This window comes from Phaenicophaeus curvirostris, chromosome 27, assembly GCF_032191515.1.
Source record: "Phaenicophaeus curvirostris isolate KB17595 chromosome 27, BPBGC_Pcur_1.0, whole genome shotgun sequence".
Classification (NCBI taxonomy): domain Eukaryota; kingdom Metazoa; phylum Chordata; class Aves; order Cuculiformes; family Cuculidae; genus Phaenicophaeus; species Phaenicophaeus curvirostris.
In genome coordinates this window covers 3,365,577-3,393,475 of record NC_091418.1, presented here as the reverse complement: position 1 = coordinate 3,393,475, position 27,899 = coordinate 3,365,577, and the positions used below count along the sequence as shown (strand labels likewise).

Below are 27,899 nucleotides of genomic sequence, written 5' to 3'. Positions count from 1 at the left end.
CAGATAAATTACCTTTCTTGAATTCCAAATTCATCCTATCACTATCACTTATTTGCTCTCTCCTTGTTTTGGGGCAGATGAAAGAGAGTGTATCTTTAAACAGCACACACTGTATTTCAAGAAGCCTTTCTAGTCTTCCTGGTAAGAATGAAAACATTTTCTGAGCTATTTTGGTTTGCTTTGCTTTCCAGAGACCCTGTGGGCAGTTCACATTTGATCTGACCTGTTCTCCTTACTGGAGGTTTTCACACTGCTCACTGATAGCAGTGAAAACTCTTGCTGTAGAGCATGTCCTCAAGAGTGTGCTCTGTGCTCTTGAGAGAGAAAGCTTAGTGCAATAGAAATCCAACATCTTTTCTACAAGCTTTTATTTGTTTCCTGCTGCAATTACTGTGGGACCATTTTTTCCTGCCACCTTCTTTCTGTCTCTTCACCAGTGAGGTTCACAGACTGCGGCCTGGAGTCACAATGCCACCTTTGTTTTCTTTTTAGTTCGGAGTGAAGAGGCTGGAAAGGAGCAGAGGGGTCTGAAGAGCCCCAGTGAGTTGCCAGAGCTGCGTGCAAGACTGACTTGCACAGCTTCTCTTCAGCACCTTGCAAGGTTTTTGGGCTGCAACTCCAATTCAGAGGGCTCTGCCAAAGAGCTGTTCGTAGAATCATAGAATAACCAGGTTGGAAGAGACCCACTGGATCATCGAGTCCAACCATTCCCATCAATCACTAACCCATGTCCCTCAGCGCCTCGTCCACCCGTCCCTTAAACCCCTCCAGGGAAGGGGACTCAACCCCCTCCCTGGGCAGGCTGTTCCAGTGCCCAATGACCCTTTCCATGAAAATTTTTTTCCTAATGTTCAGCCTGACCCTCCCCTGGTGGAGCTTGAGGCCATTCCCTCTCGTCCTGTCTCCTCATGTTCTGGGATACAATGAAATGCTGTGTGCTGCCTCGAGGACACAGACCAGCACGACCTGCTTAAGCATCATTCTTTACAAGTGCTCCGTTCTGTGAAGGCTTCGTTGGTCTTGGATTAGCTGTGAGAAAGTAAAGAGGGTTCTTAAAAGAGCAGTAGGCAAAGCCCTTGGGTGGAGATTGGTAGCATCACCTTAAACTCGGGTGTCAAAGTCAAACGTACCTTTAAACTGGGAGGGTTGAGTTCTGTAGTGCTGTATTGAGAGCTGAGTCACATTCCTGGCTCCCAAGGGATGCGTTTACATCGGTGTTTAAGTTCAGATCAGGATCACACTTGTGATGTGGGTCTCGAGATTGTCCTTACTTGATGTGCTTCAGTTAACGTCCCAGAGCAGTCACAGAGAACAGAGACTGCATCTTTCTGAGGTGAAGCTAGATCTGCTCTGCAAGTTCATGGGACCAGACTGGAACGAGTTTGATGTAAATCCTCTGCCGTGTGCGTGTTGTGGACGCTGTGTTCTCAGCTCTGACTCTTGTGCTCTGCAGATTTGCTCATACTGGGCTGTATCGCTTACAAATACACACACAGTTACAGTGGCCACGCGATGAGGGATGTCATTTAGGGATAAAAGATCTGTATTCATGTATTTAGCTTGTGGAAAAATCTGTCCCTCAATCTGTGCATCAGTTTAGAGATCTTTTTCTTTGCTGTTTTCCTTTCTCCCACCCTTCATCTGTCATGCCTGTCTGGAGTATAAGCTCTCCAGGGCAAGGGCTCTTACTAAATGCATGAGCATTGCTGCTTCAGTTTTGGTCAAGGCCTCTGGGTACTGCAAATAAATAACAGATTTTGGATGACGAGAAGCTTATTTACCCCTTTGTATTTCTTCTCCCACTTAGTGATATCTCCTGGATGAACTAGACATTGGATATTTGTTCTAGCTGGCTGCAACTGGTATAGACCCATCAAATGAAAAGGTCTCATGCAGGAGTTTAATGGTTACAGCCCCGTGTTCCTCCACACCAGTGATGCACCAAAGTCATCCTATGCTCTGTTAAAGCTGAATTACTTATGTCTTCACTGATCCCTTCTGACACTGGCATTACTTTTCCCAAACAGAATGAGTTTAAGAGGAGGCTGAGGGGAGACCTCATTGCACTCTACAACTACCTGAAAGGAGGTTGTGGAGAGGAGGGAGCTGGGCTCTTCTCCCAAGGGACAGGGGACAGGACGAGAGGGAATGGCCTCAAGCTCCACCAGGGGAGGGTCAGGCAGGACATCAGGAAAAAATTTTTCAGGGAAAGGGTCATTGGTCCCTGGCAGAGGCTGCCCAGGGAGGTGGTTGAGTCACCTTCCCTGGAGGGGTTTAAGGAACAGGTGGATGAGGTGCTGAGGGACATGGGTTAGTGATTGATGGGAATGGTTGGACTCGATAATCCAGTGGGTCTCTTCCAACCTGATGATTCTATGATTCTATTAGAGGAGCTCTTAATCATTTGGCTAGTGCTTGGCCGGCTGCGATTGTTGAGGTGTGCTGTCACTTGTTGATGTGGGCTGCAGATATTTCAAACAGCAGCTCCTTTGATTTTCAAAATCGAGCTTCGAGGCCAGGTTTTATTTTCCAGCAGGATTCTTTGAACCCGGTCCTTTTCATTTACGCTCCGTAGCTACTGCTGGGCACGAGCACAGAGACGGCCCAAGCGGGCAACTGCTATTTGTGTTTATTAACGTTCGTTGCGTCAGAGTGGGGACGAGACTGCTTTGTTTGGCTTTCCTGAAATGCCAGTCTGCACAGTGCAGCGAGGTCCATGTACTCTACAGCCCTCTCCTGGCTAGATTCAACAGTGCTTGACTGCTTTATTTCTGCCTCTGAATGCTTTTTGTATTTTCAGAGCTAGGCTCAGGCTTCCGGTCAGATTTACACATCACGATCTGCTCGCCGGTAATTACAGCATTGGCTCTTGCCAGCTGACAGCTGTTTCAGAGGGGAGGGTGATGATCTTGACACAGAGCGCTCCCCAGGCTGTTCCAATCCCGAACCCCCATCCGGAGCAGCTCGCCATTCCAACTCAGAAATGGGACAGATTTAAGATGATGTGCTGATTTCTATCTCCACAGTGACAAGACAGCATGGAGTAGCTGTCCTTCCTACTGCTTCTTGACCAAGTGGTTTTCATGCTAATTCCCAGTGGTTTGACTGCTAAACGTTATTTTCTAGTATTTCAAGTTTTTATCCATGTAGTTGCTCCAGTCTTCTTTCATGTTCTTCTCTTAAGCTTAAGACCTTAGAGCAGCATTCCCGTAGAGAAAAGGGCTGCAGGGAAGCTGGGGAAGGGCTCTTGGTCAGGGAAGGCAGGGACAAGATGAGGGGGAACAGTTTTAAGCTGAAAGAGGGGAGACTGAGATGAGATCTTAGGAAATAATGTTTTGCTGTGAGGGTGGGGAGGCCCTGGCCCAGGTTGCTCAGAGCAGGGGTGGCTGCCCCATCCCTGGAGGGGTTCAAGGCCAGGTTGGATGGGGCTTGAAGCCCCTGATCCAGTGGGAGGTGTCCCTGCCCATGGCTGGGGTGGGACTGGATGAGCTTTGAGTTCCTTTCCAACCCAAACCACTCTATGATTATACAAGGACTGTGTTGGGGATTTAACGTGTAGTTTGTTTGGTTGGCTTATTTTTTTTCTTTTCTGCATTAGAAGTGTCACTAAACTGCTGTCACTCAATAAGCATTTCCATTGCTTTTGCGTTCATAGAATAACCTAACTGATCTGATTGTTTTTGTAGCAGCAAAGATTGCTAAGCCAAGAATATTTTCTAGCCAATCTTCCTCTGAGTTTTCTTGGGGATTCTGAGTATGTCTTGACTGATGATTTCCCTCCATATTATAAAACTTGCCCAGGGGAATGAAAAAATCATTTTTTTTTCTGTAGAGTATTAAAAAATAATGCTATCATTGTGTAATGTCCTTGCCTGCAATGCTGGACAGTCTTGCATTAATTTTCTGCTTGCTTGATCTCTGATATACAAAGATTCTATAGAACATGACTGAAACATGAACCCATGTTTGTTATTAATTTTCTAATGCTGTGTACTGTGTGAGTCCCTGCCCTGCCTTTTCGGCTCTTCTTTGACTTTCAGGAGCATGTTCAGAAAGCAGTAATGATGCTGCTGTTGCATCCCTCCTTTGTATGGCACACGCTCGTAGATGAGCAATGGCAGGTTATTCTTGCCTTGGTACAGAATCATGAAATGGTTTGAGTTGGATAGAACCTTAAAGATCATCCAATTCCTCTGTCAGGGACACCTCCCGCTGGATCAGGGGCTCCAAGCCCCATCCAACCTGGCCTTGAACCCCTCCAGGGATGGGGCAGCCACCCCTGCTCTGGGCAACCTATTCCAGGGCCTCCCCACTCTCACAGCACAACATTTTTTCCTAAGATCTCATCTCAGTCTCCCCTCTTTCAGCTAAAAACCATTCCCCCTCCTCCTCTCCCTGCCATCCCTGACCAGGAGCCCCTCCCCAGCTTTCCTGGAGCCCCTTGCAGTACTGGAAGGCTTCTCTAAGATTTCCTTGGGGCCTCCCAGCATGTTGTAGGAATTCATATCCAAGCATCTCAGGGCTTTTTATGAGCTTTAATTAAAGTCCTTATATTACTTTGTAGTGTCTTGTTTTGACACAAGTGGAGGGATGGACTGTATAGCTGTACCTTCTACTAGGCAAGCAGAAGGGGAGCCTCTGAGGTTCAGGTAGGTAGATTTATCTTGAGGCTGATGGGCTCGAGAACATCACCCTTAGCCACTAGCACTCAGCAAGTTAATGAACGCGACTTGCTTTCCCATCACAGTTGGTGTATTCAGTGGCTTTGGCAGAGGAGCTGGGAAAAGAGCTGAGTGTTTGTTCCCTGTCCCTTCTAACCCAGGGTCAGGGCATGCTCCAGCCACTCCACTTTGCTGAATTCACGCCAGTTCCTCCAGCCTTTGCACGAGGTATGTCACCCACAACTAGGCATCCTTCTGCCAGTCCTTCCTCCTCATCCCTGAATTATTTTCTCTCCCTCAACCTGAAGTAGTAATTTGCCTCTAGCTCTGCCTTATTCTACCTTAATTTATGGCGCTGCAAGATGCAGAGACTGTTCCTTAGCCTTTCAGTGAAGACAGTGGTTATATAAATCTTCACCCCAATATGAGTCATGTATCCGTATTTTTTGGAGACTGGGGGGGGTGGGGGGGTTGCAATTTCCTCTTGGCGTAGGCAGCTGCTCCCATCAGTGCTGATGGAAGTAACATACGCACATCAGGAGGAGAAGCTGTCCCTTCTGCTGCTGGATTAATGCTCTTGCCAGTGCGTTTGTGCCACCACACACACTGATTCCTCTGCTAGGAGACAGTGCAGGCAATTAAAATCTTGTAATTTCTCATGAATAGAATCCTGCTGAGACATTCAGTATAATAGGAGCTCCCTCCCGTGTCCGAGAAGGTCTGTAGTGCCAGTGGATTCTTGCTTCTTTCCCACTGGAGTGAATTTATCTCACTGTTTTCTCAGCAGAGATTAATAATTCCTTGAATTTGTGCTCCCTTTACAGTTCCGATGCTTTGTTTGCTTCTATTCCTGCTCAACAGCTCTGGGCGTTGATGGTTAGATGTAGACCATCTAATCCCAGATCAGATGAAACAACAGTAGAGTTCTTATTTCTTTATTTCTTTCTTCAAGTCATTCTTTTCTTCAGCATCCATTATCTGTAAGGAAGGATCCCTTTCAATTGTTTTAAGATGACTGAAAAATAAACCAAATTATCTGCTTTCTTAGCTCAGTGCCATAATTTTGAACATTGAATTTTAAACGATGACAGAGGGGGACAACTCCGTCACGGTATCTTACTAGGGACCCAGAGGCCACATACTGTCTGTATGTTTAATATTATCGTATCAAATGGAACTAGCACCAATTAGAAATGTGGTTTGGTATTTTTTTACTCAAAAATGGGTTGAGATTGTCATCTGACTCCAACCAAAACCTTTTGGGTATAAGCAGATAAAATAGAGGCAAAGCCTTCCACTTCTTGGATCAGTCTGATAAGGCACCTGGATATCCCTTTCTTCTAGCAGTGATGTGGGTTTTAATCACAAGCCATCGTGTTGCCTTGTTTATGCCTCCTCGGGTCTTAAGGACAAAATTTGAGTCACGTTTCTCCACCTTTAGGAAGTACAATTTTGGACTCTTTATATACAGAATCCACGTACAACTTCAAATAGTGTTTTAAAATCTCTAAAGAAGCCGTTGATTTCTGGTTAGCTATTTTGCATGCTATAAATTCTAGGCAGGTCTAATGAAAAGGCAATATTTTAATATGAGGCAAAGACTTATTTCACTCATTCTCCAGTGCCTTAATTTGTCACTGTGGCAGCAACTTTATCAGATGTTGATATTACTACTGTACTTATTTATTGTGAGTAATGGATGGAGCAGTTTTCCATCGTTATGAGCACTGCATGGAAAAAACAACTCTACCTTTCCCCTTATTTTTGTAATTCTTAATTCTTTTTCTAAAGGTACAATGTTCTCTGTTTCCCAAATGCTGCACTGGACCTAGGGCCTGGAAGGATGCTCTAGGCTCTTCAATGCATTGGAAGGTCCAGCTCCATAGTATTTTAGGCCTGAAATGCCAGCAATTTAGAAAGCCAAGTGAAGCTGGGAGTGTTGGGGGTCAGGAGGATGCTCTGTGGAAGTTATTACCTAATTGTTGAACTGTGCTCTGCCCTTTCTTCTCGGTCCCTTGGAGACTTGGTTAGAGGGACCTTTAACTTGGCCTGATGGGTTAAGTACAAATGATCTACGCTTTACAGCTCTTAATGCAATGCAAAGGGAACAGAAAATCCTGGTGAGGATATAGCTCTTTAAAGTGTTTAAGTGAATGTCGAGTTGCCTTAAAAGAGACTACAGTTTTGACGCTGTGTGCATTTAGGCACCGCCAGATATGGAGAAGCACCCAGAGGAATTCTTTTTCATCTACATAGGTAACGACAACATATTGCATCGCAATTGAAAACTAATCATAGAATGGTTTGGGCTGAAAGGGACCTCAAAGCCCATCCAGTTCCACCCCGGCCATGGGCAGGGACACCTCCCACTGGATCAGGAGCTCCAAGCCCCATCCAACCTGGCCTTGAACCCCTCCAGGGATGGGGCAGCCACAACTTCTCTCAGCAAAACATTTCTTCCTAAGATCTCATCTCAGTTTCCCCTGCTGGAGCTGAAAACCGTTCCCCCTCATCCTATCCCTGCACTCTCTGATCAAGAGCCCCTCTCCAGCTTTTCTGGAGCCCCTTTCAGTACTGGAAGCTGCTCTAATGTCTCCCTGGAGCCTTCTCTTCTCCAGGCCAAACAACCCCAACGCTCTCAGCTTGTCCTCATAGCAGAGCTGCTCCAGTCCTTGGATCATCTGATCATCTTTGTGGCCTCTGGACTCTCTCCAGCAGATCCATGTCCCTCCTGTGCTGAGGACTCCAGACCTGAACACACGACTCCTTCTGTCCCTATCTAGTGTAGAAGCTTTTTTGAGCCATCAGGCTTCTATCGCTATTTAATTCCATAGGAAATTATCGTAATAGCACTGAAAGCAATATTAATGGCTTTTCAATTAGAATCTCTAGATAGTTTGTTTATTTTATCAGCCCTCCACAGCGGAAAATCGAAGTTTGCTGTGAATCTCACTTTCAGTTTTTCATCAGTGGGCCCTTTTGTCAGGATGAAGTGATTTAAAAGAAATATTTTGCCCAAGGAACAATAACAAGGCTTAGAAGACGCTCTTCTTTCTGGGAGTTTCCTTTAGGGAAACCTTTTCATTTGCTGATTGAAAGATCAAATTGGCCCACAGAGGGAGCAGTGGGGTGTGTATGATTTTTCTCCTGATCTCTAGAAAAGCACAATAAGTTAAACAGTTCATCGAGAGGTTCAGTTTTTGAGGGAAAGGTGTTGGTGTGATAGAATAGAAAGATTAGGAATTCATCTGTAGGGAAGGAAGAGCAAGCTTCAAATGCAGTGCAGAGCATCAGTGGAACTGGCAGGGTGATGTTCTATAGGGGTTTAAAACATGAAATACACTCTGCAGGGGTGACTGAATCAACCGTCAAATTCTGTCTTTATGGTGTAACTTGTATAGCTGTTAAATGGTTTAAAAAGTTGGTGAGTATTTTATTACTGCATAGGAAATTAATAAGTATATCTTAATTAACTTTCTTTATATGAAATCAGTCCATTTTGTAGAGTATTATATAGTCCCATATATCCATTTAATGGATATGATTTGTTAATATGCCTATAACCATATCTAATACAATGATGTTTGTTTAATTCATGTGGTTATTAATTAGGAGTTAACTATTTATGAACTATAAACAGACCTTTAATAGGACACGCAAAAGTAACTGATGGCTGCGCTACCTTCTGCCCTGTGTCTCCTTCCTAAGAGAAAAGGAGGCTGAGGGGAGACTTCTTCACTGTCTACAACTGCCTCAAGGGAGAATAGAGTGAGGTGGGTGCCGATCTCTTCTCCCAGGTGGTAGGATGAGAGGAAACGGCCTCAAGTTGCACCGAGGGAGGTTTAGATAGGGCAGTAGGAAAAATTTCTTCACCGAGAAGGCTCTCAGGCACTGGAACAGTGATGAATTTTTCCCTGGTTTTTAATGTGAGCCTCCCCTGGTTCAACTTGAGGCCATATCCTATCAACCCATCACTTCTTACTTGGGAGAAGAGACCAGCACCCACCTTGCTACAACGTCCTTTCAGGCAGTTATAAGGTCTCCCCTTGGTCTCCTTTTCTCCAGCCTAAACAACCCCAGGTCCCTCAGCTGCCTCTCACAAGGCTTGTTTTCCAAAGGTGCTGGTGATTTCAGGGCAGTACCGTGTAGGATGGGACCTCTCACTCCAGCCTGAGCCTTCCTTCTTCTCTGTTTCATCTCCTGGTGGGAGCTGGATAGACCATTAATCTGATTTGGTGGGAAATAAATGGTGGAGGCAAAGAGGTGGTTTCTGGCTGGAGTGGGAAAGAAATTAAACATGAAATTGCAGGACATTTATTGTGGGAATTGCGCCTACAATTCAAGCTACCAAAAGGTTCTTGCTCAATGCTCCATGCCTTACATAGGCTTGCCAACTTCAGGCAAAGTTCTCAGTGGGATCTGTAACTCTTAGAAAACTGGGGCTAATTAAAGATTTTTAAGACCTTCACATAAAAATCAAGTTGACAGTTTTCCTGAACTGCTCAGATGTCACACAGGGAACCACAGTAGAAACAGCGCTCGTAAAAACCTCATGCTGCCTCAAAACAGAGCTCTCAGGCTTCTGAGTTCTGATTTTTTATTAATAAACAAGTTTTTTGATTTTTTTTTTTTGTCAGTTTGAGAATAACCTTAGGAAACACGGATTTTAGAACAAAAAGCCTGTTTTAAAAACCAGCCAGGTGCTTTTGTGTTTGTTCCAGTTGGAAACAGAAGAGAACACAAACCCATTCATATTTCAGAACTCCGGTGTCTGCATTTAATGAGTTTAATACGAAGTGCATTAATTGTGCATTTTCCTGTATAGGAATGTCTTTCTGAGCCTTCTCCAAAGGGATGTTCCAGGGTTGTTAACTGTGATTTTTCAGCAGCATGAAATCCACTGAAATTGTTTTTACCAGCTATATCTGCCTAATGTGCCTAATCAGTCTATCTCTAAGGTGAAGCCCTGTGCTTCACTAATCGTCAAGCTATGATAGTGTGTCTTGCTTTTTTTTACTCTAAATTATGATAGGGTTTAAAATGAACTCTGAATTTGATTTATCAACAACTATGATGCTAATTCAGCAATGAAGTCATGGTGTTCTGAGACCAAATATTAGCCCTAATGAGAAAACATCGCTTCCATATTTCATAACTCTGGGTTTCCGCTACATATGGACAGCTTCTAAAGTTACATGTAATTTAATCATGTAATCATCACCTAAGCAGGTATTTACACATAAATCAGTTTGCCCGGATTAGGAAGTACCAGCAAGTGTGAAACCAGATAATGTTCAACTGCTTGAGAATGTTCATGCTTCAGTTATGTTTTGTAGAAAAGAAATGGAACACAGCAATGGCTGTTGTGTCACATTGTCCATCGGGATGAGTGGAGCATGTCTTCAGTGTCAAAAACGGAGCATTCTTTATCTTTGAAAATAGAGACAATAGAATAGAAAACATATAAACTGCAGCGTCTGAATGTATAAAGCCAAGGTACCCAGCCTGGGAGAGCCAAAACATTCTGGTTCTTGAGAGGAAATGGCCTCAAGTTGCACCTTGGGAGGTTTGGGTTGGATTTTAGGAAAAATTTCTTTACTGAAAAAGGGATGAAACATCAGACCAGGCTGCCTAGGCAGTGATGGAGTCTCCAACCCTGGAAGGGTTAGAAAAAAGTATAGGTGTGGTGCTTTAGGACAAGGTTTAGTAGGCACGGTTGGAAGACCCACCAGATCATCGAGTCCAACCATATATGGACTGAAACGAAAATGTCCATCATATACACATCAGTGACGTTGGAGTGTCTTCCGCTTTGTTTATCTTTTCCCTAATGCAAAAAAAAGTTTTTATTCAGCACGGAAAGGACACGAATCTGTTAAAGCAAGTCCACAGGAGGCCACAGAGATGATGCAAGTGCTGGAGAACCTCCCAGATGAGGATAGTCTGAGAGCTGGGCTTGTTCAGCCTGGAGAGACCTTAGAGCAGCCTTCCAGTACAGAAAGGGACTACAGGAAATCTGGGGAGGTGCTTTTCATCAGGGAGTGCAGGGATAGGACGAGGGACAGTTGTTTTAAACTGCAAGAGGGGAGATTGAGATGCGATCTTGGGAAGAAATGTTTTGCTAGGTGTGTTAGGAGGCCCTGGCCCAGGCTGCCCAGAGCAGTGGTGGCTGCCCCATCCCTGGAGGGGTTCAAGGCCACGCTGGATGGGGTTTTGAGCAATTTGATCCGGTAGAAGGTGTGTCCCTGCCCATGAGAAAGGGAGGAAGGGGAACTGGATGGGCTTTAAAGTCCCTTTCAACTGAAACCATTCCATGATTTTAATCTATGATTCTGTGATTCGAGTAGATATTAGGCAGTGTCAATTTTGGAAATTAAAATAGAAATTAATATGAAAATGCTTTGAACAGACATGTTCATCATCTCCCGTTAAACATTCTGGCATTCTACATTCCAGCCCTGAGCTCCACACGCTGCACTGGACTGCGCTGTCGTGGAGCATAACCATGAGTGAGCATGAGAAGCTGAGAACCGAGTTGGATGTTATGACAGATTACATGAAAGAAGTTTTGTTTTGTTTCTGTTGTGTTTCCATGTGAGCAACTCTATATCTTCACTTACAATTGAAAAGAGTTTTGTAGCACAAATGGCTGTGCTTAGCGGCAGCGGAGTGGCAGGAGGAGGCTGCAAAGGACACTGTGCTAGAACATCCCGGTTCTTTTCCTTGTTTTACCTTTGATTTGCTGGTAGATGAATTCTCAGCCTTACTCCACGTTCTAGCTGGTAAAAAACGTATCTTCTGTGGAATCATTGCCCAAGGCAGTGGTGGAGTCACCATCACTGGAGCTTCAGGACATGGTTTAGGCATGGTGGCGTTGTGTTGATGGTTGGACTTGATGATCTTGGAGGTCTTTTCCAACCTTAATGATTCTATATACCCATTTTACGTTTCACACTGACAAAGGTTATGCACCTTCTCTCCACACACAGAGCACAGCGACCCTCATGAATATGATTTCAGACATATGCAAACCCAACTTAAATGAAAATGAGCGATTCCATATAACTCCTGAGAAAAAAAATTGATAAGGAAGAGTTTTTATCCACTGTTTTGGGATGTTGTTGAGATCCTGATCCTTTTGACTCCTGTTGGGAGCAGGGAAGAAAACAAGCAAATAGTCCTGCACGCAGGAGTGGGGTGGTTAATGTACTGTGTATTATTGCTGTAAAGTCGGGACCTCAATCTCTCAGCTCTCCAGAACACAAACAGTCCTTGGCTTTTATAGAATCATAAAGAGCTGCCTGAAAGGCTGAGGACAAATTCAAGCCCTGATGCGAATTGGCATGGATATTACTGTATCCAAAGGGAGTTAGAATTTCTTGCACTGTGGCTGAATTTGATCCACAAGTGAACACAGTTGTCCCATCAAATTCTACCGAGCAGCTTGTCTTCTGCATTCTTGCCATTCAGCTGTCACGTAAAATGACATTTTCAGCTGAATTCCAGCTAGTGGAAGGGTTTTGGAATGTCTCCAGCATTCTGGAGAGAAGCAGGGGAGGAATCTAACTGCTGAGGGGATCAAAATGCAAGAAGAAATCTAACCTTGCAAAACTTCTTAACTAGTTCTAATCCCGTTGCTTTTTTTATGCCTTCCTGAATGAAGTGTGCCGTGCAACAGAAATTTGTGATAAATTAGCTTGGTATTAAAAAGCTCAGCATGGAAAAGAAAGAAGTATTTATTACAAGACTAAAGTATGTGTAGAATATCTCCAGGTCAGGTTTCCTAGCAGTGTTAGAATAAACTCCTGCCTCCAACTCCTGCAATCTAAGGGTTTGGGGTTTTTTTCTCCCTAAGAGCGTATTTATTTCTACTTGATCAGCTCACCTCTTGCAGATGATAAGATTATCTGCAAAGATTTGTATCTGATGTTGTGCCATAAGTCATATTTAGTTGTAGGATTAACATTTGCAAGCATAGAACGTTTATAGGGGAAAAAAAAGGAAGGTAGGGAGCTGGCAGTTTCTGAATATTTACATAAAGAAGAGATGAAGTTCACGATAGATCTTGCAGATTTTTCCAATATATGGCTGTTTTTACAAGGTGTGGATCTGCTCAGCTCCAGCCAGCATCCGTTGGGGCTCTTTGATAGTGTTTCTCGTGGTGAAATTGTAAGATAAAGAACCCAGGAAGTCATGACCTTGGGCAAGCAGATTTGTCACAGAGAAAATAAATACGTTTTCCAGCCGTGCTGAAAGCTGCACATGCTGGCAGCCAGGTTTTCCAGTCCTTGACATGCTCTGGCTGGTCTGAGCTTTGTAGAAATGCTTGGACCCTTTCAAAGCACTGGGGAAAGAGCCAATTTTTAAAAGGTCTGTATTATTTATCACTCTCTACAGCTCCCTGAAAGGAGGTTGTAGCTAGGTGGGTGCTGGTCTCTTCTCCCAAGTAACAAGTGATAGGACAAGAGGGGCTGGCTTCACGTTGTGCAACAGGAGGTTTCGATTGGGTATAAGGAAAGATTTGTTTATTGAGAGAGCGGTGAAGCACTTGACCAGGCTGCCCATGGCAGTAGTGCAGTCTCTATCCTTGGAGGTGTTCAAAATCATGTAGATATGGCAGTTCAGGACATGGTTTAGTCAGCACGGTGATGTTGGGCTGATGGTTGGACTGATTATTTTCCAGTCTTAATGATTCTCTAATCAGGAGTTTCCAGTTCACCCTTCATAGCCAGATTGTCCAAAAGAGGGTAGAATTCAGCACTTGAGAGTGTTTTGAAAACGTGCCCACAAGCATAGTCGCCTAAACGAACAGAAGCCCTCTCTAATCTCACTTCAGCACGCTGCAAAAGGCCAGAACAGGTCTGGGACTCCAGAGGTGTTCAACAGATGTAACGTCCATCCACAAGTGGGAACCTATTGACTAACAGGAGCGTAAGCAGCACTTTTTGAGGGATCTGGATGTGCTACAGGCAGCCTAGAAGCCTCAAAGGTTTATTTGTCGGGAGGAACGTGGATAGATGCCCCATCCTTGGAAGTGTTCAAAACAAGGTTGGATGAAACTATGAGCAACCAGGAAGGTGTTGCTGCCTGTGGCAGTGGAGGTGGAACTGGATGACCTTTAAAATCCCTTGCAACCCAAACAACCCTCTGAATGCAGACGTGCTGAGCTTTGAGGCTGCACTGTGATAGATGCTGTACAAACACGTGACCAAGCACATTATTTACGTGTATCTCTCTTCTGATCTCTGTTTCTCTGGTGCAGGTTCCTCACCACATGAAGACTTTACCCTATTACAGTTACGACCAGCCGGTGATCGGATACTGCCAAGCTCATAAGCCTCTCCATGTAAATAAGGGGTACGATACCATGTCCCGGGAGCAGGCTGAGACAACCAACCTGGAACTCAGTCGAGACCACAGCTTCATAGCTACAATCGCACGTTCGGCTGCTCCAGCCATTTACATTGAGAGAATACCAAACTAACGATGGAGACGACTTCTTCGGGGGGCGGAGTGGGGAGTTCTTTTGAGGGACCTTTCATCTCGGAAGAGAGCAGGGCAAGAAACTAAAACCTACCATTCCAGTTCCAAATGTTCCAACAGAGACAAAGGGAAGGGGATCAAGCGAACTCCGCAGACTGTGGAAATGCTGTCTTGCAGTACACACTGAGAACTTCAGGATTTTCCTTGCTTTAAACTTTCAAACAAATTCCTCAATGTAAATATTAAAGAGAGATTGTCAAGTTCTTATTAAAAAGAAAAAACAAAACAAAAAATAGATTTCACTCTAGCTACATAAAGGGATGGATTAAGAGTTTTGTTTGTATATTTGATTTTTCTACATTGCACGGTTCCAGGGAAGGAGAACCACAGGTAAAAATAAAAGGGGTGGGGAGGGCAGGGTTTGGGTGGGATGGGTCAGCCATGTTTCCTTATTAAGTGTTTATTACTCTTCAAAGATTGGTTTAATATTTTTGTTCTTTTTAAAGACACAAAATATAAATATATATATTTTCCTTTTTTTTTTTTTTTTGGAGTTTTGGTTTTTTTGGATGTCTTTTATTTTTTATTTTTTTGTGGTCAAGCGCTAATATTTCAAACTTCAGACATGGGCATTAAAGCTTATGTTGAACCAAAAGGACATTGGCAATTGATGCAGCAGAAACAAAGAAACTTGGGTGCATGTACATTTAAGACACAGGCTGTACACTATGGAGGGTGCTTTTGATTTTTACTATCTTCATTGTGCTTTATTGTTGACACTATAATTACTTTCCGGGCTCTAAAAAAGGGGAAAACATACCATGGAGTAACGACTCTCGTATTTACAGTCCAGCACTGCTTGTTAAGCAAAATAATGGACGTTTGGGAACCAAAATGGAAGTGATGTGCTTGAAATGGATCAGAAGGAAAATCTTTTAAAGCAAGAGTATTTGGTGAAACTCACTGGCTGACACAATTTCTAAAACACAGGAGAATGTGTAACATTGGTTTTTTTGGGTTTTTTTTTAATTAATTATTATGATCAGTTAGTTTTTGTGTAGTTTTTATCAATAAAATGACGACAACAACAAAAACAGTGGTGGAAAAAAAATAAACATATTATTTTGTGGTTGGGACACCACAGCCAAGCTACTGTTTGAATGGTTTTTCTGGATGTGTGACGCGGTGACTCGCTGGAGTAAGGGAACAGCGCCTTGTCCTGTCTCACCTCTATCTCACCTCTTAGAAGGAGATCGAGGAATTGTTTTGAGGTTTAAAAACCTGAGTCTGACGAAACTCAATTTGGCTTGTGTAAGAAGAGGTGATTCCATCAGGACACCTAAATGGGCCTGGGGGAGGGAAAGAGGGACAAAGAAACCTTCTTTTGTTACTAAATTTTAGTTTTGTTTTTTTCTATTGGAAGGTGGGCTTTTCAGGTGCAAACCCTGCACTGAAGTTAACCATTTCAGATCAGAACATAAAGTGTTGGAAGTTTTTAATGGGAGAATGAATAATACAACAGTGGGGTTTAGGACTAAATTAATTTTGTGGTTGTCTCATGTGTTTCTATTGGGTGTTTTTATGAGAAATACACTCTGCCATAAGGTAAAGTCTTAATGAATTTCTGGAAGTGCTGAGTTTTGTATCACATATATGATATTATATTTTCTTCTGTGTTTCTCACCTGAAAAATTTGCATATTTTTCTCTGAAAGGCAAGGAGGAATTTATATGGATGCACACATTCCGTGCACTAGGCAGCTTGCAGGGAAACTTGGATGTACAAAGTCAACTCGATGCATCAAAGGTAATATATTTAGAATTAAGTGTTAGGAAGTGAAAAGGAACTGGAGTGAAAGGCTGGGTGGTGAGCTTAGAGCAAGCTCTGTCAGACATCCTGACACCGGTCAGCCTTAGCAGTGCTGTGGGTGGAGGAAGAAAGCAGCTCGAAGCACTAGTTCCCTTCAAATTGGGTTTAAAACGTTGACCCACAGCCTATTGACCCGAGCTGCAAACGGAACGACTCCCATTGATTCCTGTGGGCTCTGCATCAGCAGCAGAATACATTTCAGTGAACATCAAAAGCATAATGGCATCCCCATGCTCCTAGCAGATGAGGATGGTAATGTTTTTATTATAAGGTTCATTAAAGAGAGTTGTATAATTCTGATTCAATTTTTAAGAGGGCAGTTATGTGTCTGATACCAGCACAACCAGAGGAGAAAATGTCAAGCAGGAATGCTTATTGTCTTTTTATATGTTTTCCCCTTAACTCCCCAGCTGCTGGGATCTCGTGAATATTGGAGAATAGCTGGTTGTTTTCTTAATTCCATTTATAATCTTCATCAATGTAACTTCCCCTGGGGTTCTGGTAAAGCAACTTTGTGACTACTGGAAGGGAAGAATTAACCAAACTCCCTTTTTTTTTTATTTCCTGATGTCAAGATAACCCAAGTTTAGCAATGGTTTGGGGGATGTTTGGAACTGGCATTACACAGATAACAGGGTTTTTTTGCACTTATTGGGAGTTGTGCTGCCTATGGAGAACAGAGCAAACTGCTGTGTGCGCCGTCTCCTGGCTGAATTCATGCTTTTCTGCCTGAAACATTGCTGCTTTTCTGCTATCTATACACTGATGGGCAAGAATTCTGTGTCTTTTCTTTGTATTCTGTACAATTAAGCAGGTAATGTTCCAAGAAAGTTTCAAGGACAATAAGTTATACCTTAATTAAGTGCTAAGAGTCATGAAGAGCTAAATATTTATGCCATGGATTGCTTTAGATCAAAGCAGAAGCTGTTGCAGCGTGTATTGAGCTACCTAAAGTAGTGTTCGTGGTGAAGATCAAACTGAAAAGGCTCTTTACAAGCCTGTCTGGGACTCTAGGTATAAGAGAAATTGAAACTTAAACTGCCATGGCTGGAATTAAAGCCAAATAAATTTGATGGAAAACTTGCTCTTCGACTGTAATGCAAAAAACCAGAGCTGTAATGATTCCGTTTCCAGTCTTTTGTTATTTCATATTTGTTTTGTTCCTGGAATTATGTGATTATATTACAGCATCAGCTTAAAAACGTGCCCAAACTCTTCCTAGGGAAGGTTTTTCTACTGCTCTTCATGCAGTTTCGGCGAAGGAAACGACTGCAATGAAAGGGAAGATGGAGCGACTCACCCTGTATGCAGGTAAGACCCAAGAAATCAGAATTTTCTGGTGTCGCTAATGATTCCTCTCTGAGCAAACGGGGCCTTACTGGAGAGCACTCATTACTGCGCATTTGCTCGTGGTGGCATCTTTCTGGTGCTGCAGAACTCCCAAAGGCGCCTGCTGAGAGCTCACTGTGTGTAGGATCCATAATAAAACCAGCTGACCTTCAGACCAAAGCTGCTGAACTTTGTGCTGTGCATAAGACAGCAAATGATGTGGCCAAATAACAGGTTCTGGGGAAAAAAATTGGCTGCTGCCTGTCTTTCTAGCTAATAGTTATCTTGCAAATGTCAGCAGGGCTTTGGAATTCTGCTCTCCTGATAATGCTGTGGGTAGGATCTGCAACTAAGGAAAAAAGAGCCTGTAAAAGCAGTTTTCTGCTTGGAATTATTTTAAAGGTTTGGGGTTTTTTTTTGCTCTTAGATGTAGAAATGTTTTGAAATGAGCTGCCTTTTTTCATAATGAATTGGAAGTGTTCTCAAGATTGATAAAGATGATTTTGTCTTGACTCTCCACTGGAAAAAGTCCCCGAAGGGATCTGGCACATTGTACATGGGGAATCTGGATATTTTTAAGCTGCAGGAAGATTTAAGGGTCTGATGTACTTCATAGTGAAGGGAATTAATTTTTACGTAGTTCCAGCCATTGGGCTCCTTTAAATGTCACTGGTCTCTTTTAGACCTTTAGGGAAAGGATGGTTGATGCTTTAGGTCTGTCAAGCTGGAACCTTGCCTTAAATTAAGAGGAGTAAATTACCTGTCTGATATTACTGCCCATGCACAAGCATTGGATCGCCTTCCACATGATGTTAGTGGCAATAAAGAAGGCTCTGACAGGTTTTAAGTTTGGGCTTGTTAGAGGGCAAGAATTAAAAGCTTTCCTCGCTCCCCAGAGAACACGGCAAAAGGTGGATTTTGGGGACATGCAGCATGTTCCCCAGTGCCCTGCGAGAGCAGAAAATGTTCTTCCTGATCATTATAGAGTCCTGCTTATCGCTGAAAGACAAGATTTTATTGTTATTATTTTAGCAAGTGTGTTTGTTAATGGCAAATCAGAATAAACCATCCCTTTCCTTAAAAATCCAGCCAGAGTGACTCCATACCAGCAAAAGAGTTAAACAGAAAGACTTGGTCAAATGCAGAGTAAGGAAACCCAAAACCACAGGAGTTTTGTGTCCTAATTGGAGGAGCAGTCTCAACTATTCCTTCAGTTGTTTCTTGTGCGATTATTTCTCTAGTACTTAACACCCATTATTTCCTTTGATGCCCTGGTGGCTGGCATTTTAATAATATGTAGGCAGGTTAAAGTAAATTAGTCTACAGAAGAGAATTATATCAGTCATTACTGGAGTCAAGGGATGCATTACACCTTTGTCATTACTGTGCTGAGACTTATTCTGGTACGGCAAAAAATAAAATGACTTTTGAAGCAGGCAGATCAAAGGCTTCTCTCTCTCAAAGTCGCTGCCAAGTGCTAGCTCAGCAATTCCGAGGTCTTCGATGAGCTGCAGAGATGGATGTGAACATTATCTGCCCGCTTCGAAGGCACGACGAGCTTCAGTGGCTTTAAGATCCATCACCCTAGGCAATTATTTAGGTGACTTTAAAAATTAAATGAGCAATATATATATAATTTCTTGTTTATTTTTATTGCATGATTGAACTACAGGTAAGATGCGTTTTCTAAATAGCCTTCTAAATGCATTCGTGGTTCTTTGAGTAATTTTGGGGCTCTTTTTTTCTCTAGGAAGTATCCAGAATTGGGCAGAAAAGGAAGACAGTCAGTCTAAACTCCGTAGCAGCTGAAACACTGTGCAGCCTCGAGTAACTGAGGAGTCTCTGCCTCCCGCGGAGGCGAGGAACAGATGATCAGCTGCCAGCTGGCCAGGTAGTAGTAGAGCTTATTCCTGTTGCAGCTCTGTGGACACTACAGAGAAAGGCTTTGTCCTTGGTGAAGCAATGGCCTGCAGGACAGTTCATGGCATAAGTGACTGCGATGAGCTCCATTACCATAGGACCTCGAGAATATAATTTTCCTTTTTCTTCTTCCCTCGTAAGCTGTTAGTGTTTCTCGCTTAACTAGTGAACTTTTCAGCATTAAACCTGCATCTTATGCCCAGCATTTTGCACCAGTGCAGATTTGGCCGTGGTGGCAGCTGTTGGTGCAAGTAGAACAGAAATTAATAATAGAATCATAGAATAACCAGGTTGGAAGAGACCCACTGGATCATCTCCCCTGTCACTTGGGAGAAGAGCCCAGCTCCCTCCTCTCCACAACCTCCTTTCAGGGAGTTGCAGAGAGCAATGAGGTCTCCCCTCAGCCTCCTCTTCTCCAGGCTAAACACCCCCAGCTCTCTCAGACGCTCCTCGCAATCCTTGTTCTCCAGCCCCCTCCCCAGCTTCGTTGCTCTTCTCTGGACTCGCTCCAGAGCCTCAACATCCTTCTTGTGGGGAGGGGCCAGAACTGACCCCAGTAAAGTCATAAAGCCCTCTGTGCCTTCCCCCTTCCCTGTCACTCCCCGGTGATATTTTGCATATTAAAAAGGCAAGGAAAATCAGTTTGATAAGGCAAAAAGTGTGGTAGCTGGTGACTTTCAATCAGTGCCTTGGACTCCCCAGTGATCTGAAGCACTCTCATTTGCTAAAAGTGTGTTCTCAGAACAGCAGGAACGAGAGGATCTTGATAGGCTGACGAGAAGGAAGAAGAAAGCATTTTCTCCAAAGTCCTCCTGGGACTGAGAGTTGAAAAAAGATACACAGTGATGTTAGCGTTCTGCTGGAAAAGAAATGCGTGTCCCAACAATTTAAAGCAAAGTATGTTTTAAGTTGCCACCTTCTGACGTGTTAGTCAGGCTGAATTTTCAGGGAAAGATTGAACTTAACTGCATTTGGACATTTTGTTCATTTAGAGCTAGACGTCTGGCCAAATGAAATCACAGAACAGGAGGAAAACATGGGTTGAAAAGGTCCTCTGGAGGTCATCTAGATCAGCTTCCTGCTGAACACAGAGGTACCTTCACAGCTAAAAGAGGCTGCTCGCAGGCTGCTTTTCTGCCTGCCCGGTGCCTTCTGTGAGACATTCCTGTGGTTTCAGTGACCAGAGGCTGTGTGAGCTTGTGCAGGAGGTTAGGCAAGCTGAGCACAATAGCACTTTATGTTCCTGAAACCTCAGGATCTGTGATTTCCTCTAGATATATATGTACCTATGAGACATTTCTGATTTAGGCATATTTGTCATGTATCCCCTGAAGTGAGATGAGCTGGAACACTGGGCATTGAAGAGATGTAGTCAGAAAATCAATCACACCTTGTTTAAGTTAATATTTGTTTTTACCCCACACGTGACCCCAGTCCTGGATCCAGGATCCGTAGTCCTAGCTGCTCTAGAGCAATTAAGACAAAGGTAATTTTTGCCTGAAGAACTTTTTCTCCGAGGATCATTTGAGGGAAAGCAGGTGGATGCTGAAGATGATCTGAGGGCTGGAGCACCTCCCGTATGAAGACAGGCTGATAGGGATGGGCTTGTTCAGGCTGGAGAAGAGAAGGCTCCACGGAGACCTTAGAGCAGCTTCGAGGGCTGAAAGGGGCTGCAGGAAAGCAGGGGAGGGGCTCTTTATCAGGGAGGGCAGGGATAGGATGAGGGTCAACAGGTTTAAGCTGAAAGAGGGGAGATTGAGATGAGATCTTAGGAAGAAATGTTCTCCTGTGAGGGTGAGGAGGTCCTGTCCCAGGTTGCCCAGAGCAGTGGTGGCTGCCCCATCCCTGGAGGGGTTCAAGGCCAGGTTGGATGGGGCTTGGAGCCCCTGAGCCAGTGGGAGGTGTCCCTGCCCATGGCAGGGGTGGGAATGGATGGGCTTGGAGGTCCCTTCCAACCTAAACCATTCCACGCCAGGATTCTTTACAAAAGAGTATGTGAGCAGAATATTGGCTGTAAGAAGTGTTGGAAAGTGGGATGTTTGGTAGTTAGTGGGGTTTTTTTTTTTAGAAATTTTCTCCTCTAAAATTCAGGTGGACAAGCCTACAAAGTGTGCATTTTCATGGGGGACTCTTCCAAAGCTTCTAGAGAGGCAGAGCAGGAAGAATAAACAGACTTGGCTGATAACAAGAACGGGAGCATAGTAGAGACTACCACTAGAAAATAATCAGAGACAAGGCTTGTATTTCATGCTACCCCACCCCCAGGTGTGGGTTCAGATTCCAGTTTAAATTCCTTGTATTGGGCAAAGCAATAAGCTTTTCTCTAGTTGATGGTGTGCAGGTTGTAATTTATAAACAGCGTACTCGAACATTGCAGTATTTGCACTGTATTTATACCATATTATGTAAGATAAATGGTTGGCAAACATTCATAAAGTATTTATTGGATGTGCCACTGTTTGTTCAATGATTTATAAATCAGTGCTGTAAAGTGTGAAGTGGTGACAGAGTTTCAGATAAATTCTTAGCAAAATATTTGCTGTGCATCAATAATTCTGCTATTAATTAGTTTGCAGTTTATCTGCAAGTGCTTTGAGGATGATTTACAGTTCACTTGCGCACTAGCCCAAGTAGGAATGGGCTTGCAGGCTGGCCCAGATGATGTGCTAGATCTGCTGGGTGTTCAAATTCGTAGTTCAGTCTAGAAGTGAATTGATTTGGGAACCAACATCAACTTCTGACTCACCGCTCTGTTGCTCTGTGGGGCTTTGTGATGGGGAACCTCCTTCCAGAGGCTTAGAACTAATCACCTAAAGCCTGTAACTCTTAAAATACACCACAATAAGGAGGCCTTAGTCTTTAAAGAACTGAAATTGCAACTGTTGCGATGCAAATGCATATTTGTTTATATTTATCTATGCAAATAAGTTTTGAATTAGTGCTTGAAATTAATTCTGGTCCAGTTGATCAGCGTGTAACTGTCTTTTTGCTTAAACTCATTGAGGTTTAAGATGTAGTTTATATTGGAACAGTAGAAATTAAAATAACTTGTACTTGTAGCATGTGCGTCCCTATCTACAGGCTTGTTTACACAGATAAAAAATCATAGCGCAGAATGGTTTGGGTTGGAAGGAAGCTTGATGCTCATCCACTTCCAACCCCTGCCGTGGGCAGGGACACCTTCTACTGGATCAGGGTGCTTAAAGACCCATCCAAGCAAAAAAACCTTCTTAATGTATAAGAAGCTATTTTTATTTAAGTGTAGAGTTAAGGTTTCTTTGATGTATGACATTGCTGGGTTGGTAGAAACATTTAGACCTGTGTTAATGCCCTAGTGAAGATGGATAAGTAGAATAAAACATATTAACTACTATCAACAAGATGGTACTAGAATAAGTAGTTACGTATTCAGATGGTCTAGCGTCTTTTGGTTTCTGGCAGTTCAGTGATTTATTTTATCCACATTTGATGAAGGTTTTGATGCATAATTGCCACACCTGAAATGGCTCTGGGTAAAGGCATCCTAGTTGCACACTCTTGAGAAATTTCAGGTATGGTTTGTGTAGCTTTGTTTTGCTCTGACTTTCCCCTTGAAAATAGACTTCTGGAGAGGTAAAACTGCATTTCAGCTAAATGGGGCTATCTAAATGCATTACAGCTTATTGTGCTTGCACTTCTGTAGCTACATAACTACTAAGAACAACCTTTAGGCAACTGAACGAAGTGGGGATAGCAACAGGCGAGACTCGTGTGATTGGGGTGCGTTACCAGGCTCCTGCTGGCAATAACCATCAAAAGAAAAACATTGATTTATAGCCCTGGATAGCACACCCAGGAAATGTCAGGTATTTCAGGCAAGGAAAATGAGTTTGCAATCTGGATGCTACAGCAGGTAAAGCTTCAGGAGGCACCGCAGGGAGCCATCCCTTCCTTGTGAGCATCCCTGACCTCTCCTCAGGTCTTGGATTATTAGTATAATACTTTTAGGCTTATCGATTGTAAAGCAGTGAATGTGTCTTGACCGGTTCCTTTTGAGAGATGTTCTCTGGCTTTCCTCTCGTGTCACATCTTGTATCTTTTAGATGATAAGCTTGTCCGGGCAAGGCCTGGCTGCTTTAGCATATATTTTTGGTGGAGCACTGTGCGTGCTCTCAGGCTTTGATAAATAATGCAAATGACAGACAGTTAAGATAGGTCGATAGAGATGTAGATGAGCTCGAAGCAGTCCGTGCTGCAGCATCTGAAAGTTCAGAGTAAAATTACCTGGTGTACATGACAGCAAGGGATGCTCGTTGAAGCTGCAGAGAATCTGGCTTGCGTGAACTTCTTGTTAAGGTTGTGGTTGTACTTGCATTCAGATCCGCTGCAGACGGTACATTCCTATCTGTATCCACACTAGGGAGCTTAATAAGTACATGAAAACGTACGCAGGCCTGAACTTGGCAACAAGACGTGGTCTGTGTGCATCAGCTTTTTATATTTATTACAGAGCGCAAAGCTGAGTGAAGGCTCACTGCTGCTACCCTGGAAGAAACTTTCTACTGGCTCCACCTTGAGAGGACCTTTACAGAGTTGATGTTTTAGGAGTAAAGTCAAAGGAAGGATGTGATATTGACTGAACCCATGTTGACTGGACCTGATCACCCGGTTCTCTTGCATGTGCTTCATGATTGCACTCAAGATCACCTGTTCCATGACTTTCCCTGACACTGAGGTCAGACTGACAGGCCTGGAGTTCCCTGGATCCTCCCTGCGACCCTTCTTGTAGATGGGAAGGAAGTTGTGGAGAGGAGGGTTGTGGAGAGACCTGAGAGCTATTTGTGGAGAGGAGGGAGCTGGGCTCTTCTCCCAAGGGACAGGGGACAGGACGAGAGGGAATGGCCTCAAGCTCCACCAGGGGAGGGTCAGGCTGAACATTAGGAAAAAATTCTTCACAGAAAGGGTCATTGGGCAGTGGCAGAGGCTGCCCAGGGAGGGGGTTGAGTCCCCTTCCCTGGAGGGGTTTAAGGGTCGGGTGGACGAGGTGCTGAGATACATGGGTTAGTGATTGATGGGAATGGTTGGACTCGATGATCCGGTGGGTCTTTTCCAACCTGGTGATTCTATGATTCTATATTTCACCCCAGCTGGAACTTTATGTAGAGCTTCTGTTGGTGTTTGCTGTGCAAAGTGGATTGCAAGGCAGAGCTGGGCAGCAGGGAGCCTGGGGGTGTGTGGGAGTCTCTTTAGATGCAGAGTCATGTTGTCAACGCCTGTTTGACTTGCCAGGTGTGTGAAATCCTGCTACTGAGACCAGCAGGTGTTTCCTATTCCCCTTCTGCAGGTGCATGTGATTCCTCAGGGAGTAAGTGGGCCTTGAGACTTAATCACATCAATCTTCAGCGGCGGCTAAAATACACCTTCCTGTTAATAGCTGTGATGGATTATGGAATGTGAAAAGGTAAAAAGCCACCGTGATCCATGCTATTAGGTAAAGTGTTTCATCTTATCCTCCTCCTTTTTTCTTCTAGAGACCAAATCCATCAAATTTGTAAGTGCTGTTTCTCTGAGTTCTGTCTTTAGGGCTGCCTTTTCAGCACCGCGTGCCTCAGTTTCCCTTCTGTAGCTGCCTGCCTGAATTAAATCACTGTAGAGAGCATGCATGGAAAACAGCAAAAAATTACCTTGTTTTCATGTTCAGAATTTCAGCATATTTGCAGCGCTAGTCTGGGTCTCAAGTTGTGCCCAGAAAAGCCTTTAAGAAATGCTGTATGGTACCACCAGCGGGTGGAGATTGTCTTTAAATTCAAATACTTTATATTTTAATATACTGAGTTTGCTCTTCGGGGCCTCTCAAGTCTCCTGGAGCTCATGAGTGGTTTGAGCAAGGCTGGGGGGTTGCGTGCTCCCTTGATGGCCCTAGGAAGCCCCAGGAGAGCCTGCAAGCTCCTCAGCCTGTGTCTCTGATCTATATTTGTCCCATTTCTTGTGAATCTCAACTGTATAATAATTTGGTGCTTGGCTGTGAGGGCAGGAAAGACTGACACACTGGCTATGAATATTTATATTGAAATACTAATGGTTGTTTTAGTTTAAATAACAACAGGGCAGTTGAATTCTTCCCAACAAAACCATCTATATTTGTGTTACAATTTATAAATATTATAAAAGCCCTGCAAAGGGTGAGCTGACTGTGAAGATGATTTGATACTTGTTTACACCGAATTTTCTTGGTGTATTCTCTGAATTAATTGGCTACTCTAGCTGCAGTAGGAGTGAACTTACTAAATTAAAAGGGCTGCTGGCCTAGTGTGAAAAGTTTTGACCTTGCAAGAAATTAAGTTCTTAAGAATAGAACAAGTCCTTTTTAAACAAGGAGAAGAAAAATAGGTATTTTTTTTTTTTTGTAGGGAGAAGTGAAGCACAATGAACATTGGCTTTTTAAAACATAAAGAGCACCCTGTCTGTTAAGAAAAATATGCAGGATTTGCTTTTGTCTGGATTAAATGGAGTATTCTAGGCTTCGTACATGGAATCGAGGTTTTTCAGTTGAGGTTTCAACCTTCTAAAAGGCACCAATATTTGAAAAGCGCGAGAAAGTTGCTTTACCAACTGTTCAGTTGTATTAAATAATGTATATATACTTATGAAGAACACAAAAGATCAATAGTCATTGGGCGTTCAGCTCTGAAAGAAGCCGAAGGAAATGTCAACAGGTTTTTTTTGCTGTGCTGTTTCCATTGTTCCCATCAAGTGATTTGGGCTCTTTTGAAATGATTTTTCAATATTGGCTTTTAGTTTGTGTTAAAATTCACGATGAACATTCTTACAGCAGCCTGGATTCGTGCGTTTTAGGCTTGATAATGAGTTTACAGGGACCTTTAAATGTTTCTGAGGAAAGTGGCAACGAAGTGATGGGTAATGAAACGTATTGGGCTCCGTACGCAGCAGGGAGCAAAATTCCCAGTTGCTCCTTCGTGTATGGGAATTGAGGATGCTGATTTCCTATAAGTGCCTGGGGCCGGTTCAATACAGTCCCTGAGAAAAATACGTGCTAATACAGCATTTCTTCTGCTTGGGTTCTATTTTTCTTGCAGAACAAAGGTGCTCCTTTCTTGTTCAACTTCTAAATTGGACCACAAGTAGGAACAGGGCTTAGGTAGACACGGAGGGAATGCTCAGCGTGTGTGGGCAGTGTAGGCAGGTGGGGTGCATAGCTTGGGATTTTCTGAGTGCCAGACTATCAAAAGGAGGCCAGGAGGTTAAGTAATAAGTTTAAATGGGTTTATGGACCCATCTTTGTACAAAAATTACAACAGTTTGGTTAGGTAATTAGTTAGATTTTAGGCTGCAGAGTGATGTAGTGTATGGCGACGTGACTATTTCTTTGTCTGATACCAGATTGCAATGCTTACGGATGCTTTTGCATCTAAAAAATGGAGATTATTTTAGAAAGAAAGATTAGCACTGAGTATATTATTCAATAATCTATGCAATTAAGTAGTATTGTTAATAATCCTCTGACGTTTTGTGCCTTAGGACAACCTGTAACATTTCACACTGCTCCATAGTAGATAATTTTATATATATATACATATATATATATATATACACACACGTATAAATTCAGTTTATAGCTGAGCAAGGGTTACCATCTCTGACTGCCTCTAATCTAAATTGAAGTATATCTGTACGTTTAAAAGTTTTCTGTGGAAACTATGAAGCTCTAGATTGCAATGCAGATACCCATGCTGAGCAGTACAAGTGCTCTTGGAGAACTCAGTCGGAGCATGTAAAATGTCAAGCACTACTTGTGGTGAGCAAGGGCATCCTAATCTTATTCCAGGAAGGATTAGGCACAGTACCCCTAAGAGTAACATCTTCGCTGACTCTTCTGCAGCATTGTAGGTCTTCTACTTCCTTCTGGTATCAGTATGATGAATGCAAACCTGCAAGTTTCAAGATATCTTGTTTGAATTAGAGCAGTAGTTGAAGTGTGGAGGTCGATAAAGGCAGGACAGCAAAGGGCTGGTTTGTTTGGGCATAGCAGGGATCATTTTAGTAGCCTCTTGTTTCTCAGTTAAGATACCTGTTTGTGTGGCCGGTTGGTAAATCCAGTTACAAATGGATCAGATGGAAAAATGGTCAGGAACGGGAAGGAGCATCTGCTCTTTGAAGGGAGCAGCAGCAGCCTAACTATCACCACAGCTGAATATTCAGCCTGCAGATCAATAACCACCTTCCTGCCTTGTGAATTGAAGAGCAAATGATGGGGAGTTTCAGCTGCCTGAATTCCTGATTTCACTGTATGAAAAATGAAGTTGGCAGAAACTGGTAGTTTCCAAATGATTTGTAAGTATCCAGTATAATGACTGAGTTAGAGCCTTGTAAATATTTGCAAATAGGGCTGTGGAATTAGCTTGAGTAATGCATGCAAGCAATGTAATTTTCAATTTACTTATCAATGTAAACATTAATTTAAACCTGATGCTAACGCTGGTCTACGTAACTTTACTTTCTGGGAGAGCGATGACATTTATAATTTGCATGCATCTTCAGCGTGAGGTCTGATCACAAGTATCCAAATCAGAGTTTGAGGCTTCAGATTGTCTGGCCAGCTTCGCAGAACCCTGCTGACTTGCATGATCCTGGACGTGG

At 43.3% G+C, this 27,899-nt stretch overlaps 1 protein-coding gene across 6 annotated transcripts in view; it reads left to right on the top strand.

Moving 5' to 3' along the window:
- Positions 1-15,240, top strand: part of LRRTM4 (leucine rich repeat transmembrane neuronal 4) — a 232,529-nt gene extending 217,289 nt beyond the window's left edge. For 4 of the 6 annotated variants that reach the window (XM_069877586.1, XM_069877587.1, XM_069877585.1 and 1 more), the window contains one exon: positions 13,924-15,240. In XM_069877586.1, the coding sequence (XP_069733687.1) occupies positions 13,924-14,145 (222 nt within the window). In that variant the 3' untranslated portion in view covers positions 14,146-15,240. The remainder of the gene's footprint in view (positions 1-13,923) is intronic. The other 2 variants (XR_011339176.1, XM_069877589.1) reach the window with 2 other exon arrangements.
- The last annotated feature ends 12,659 nt before the right edge of the window (positions 15,241-27,899 follow it).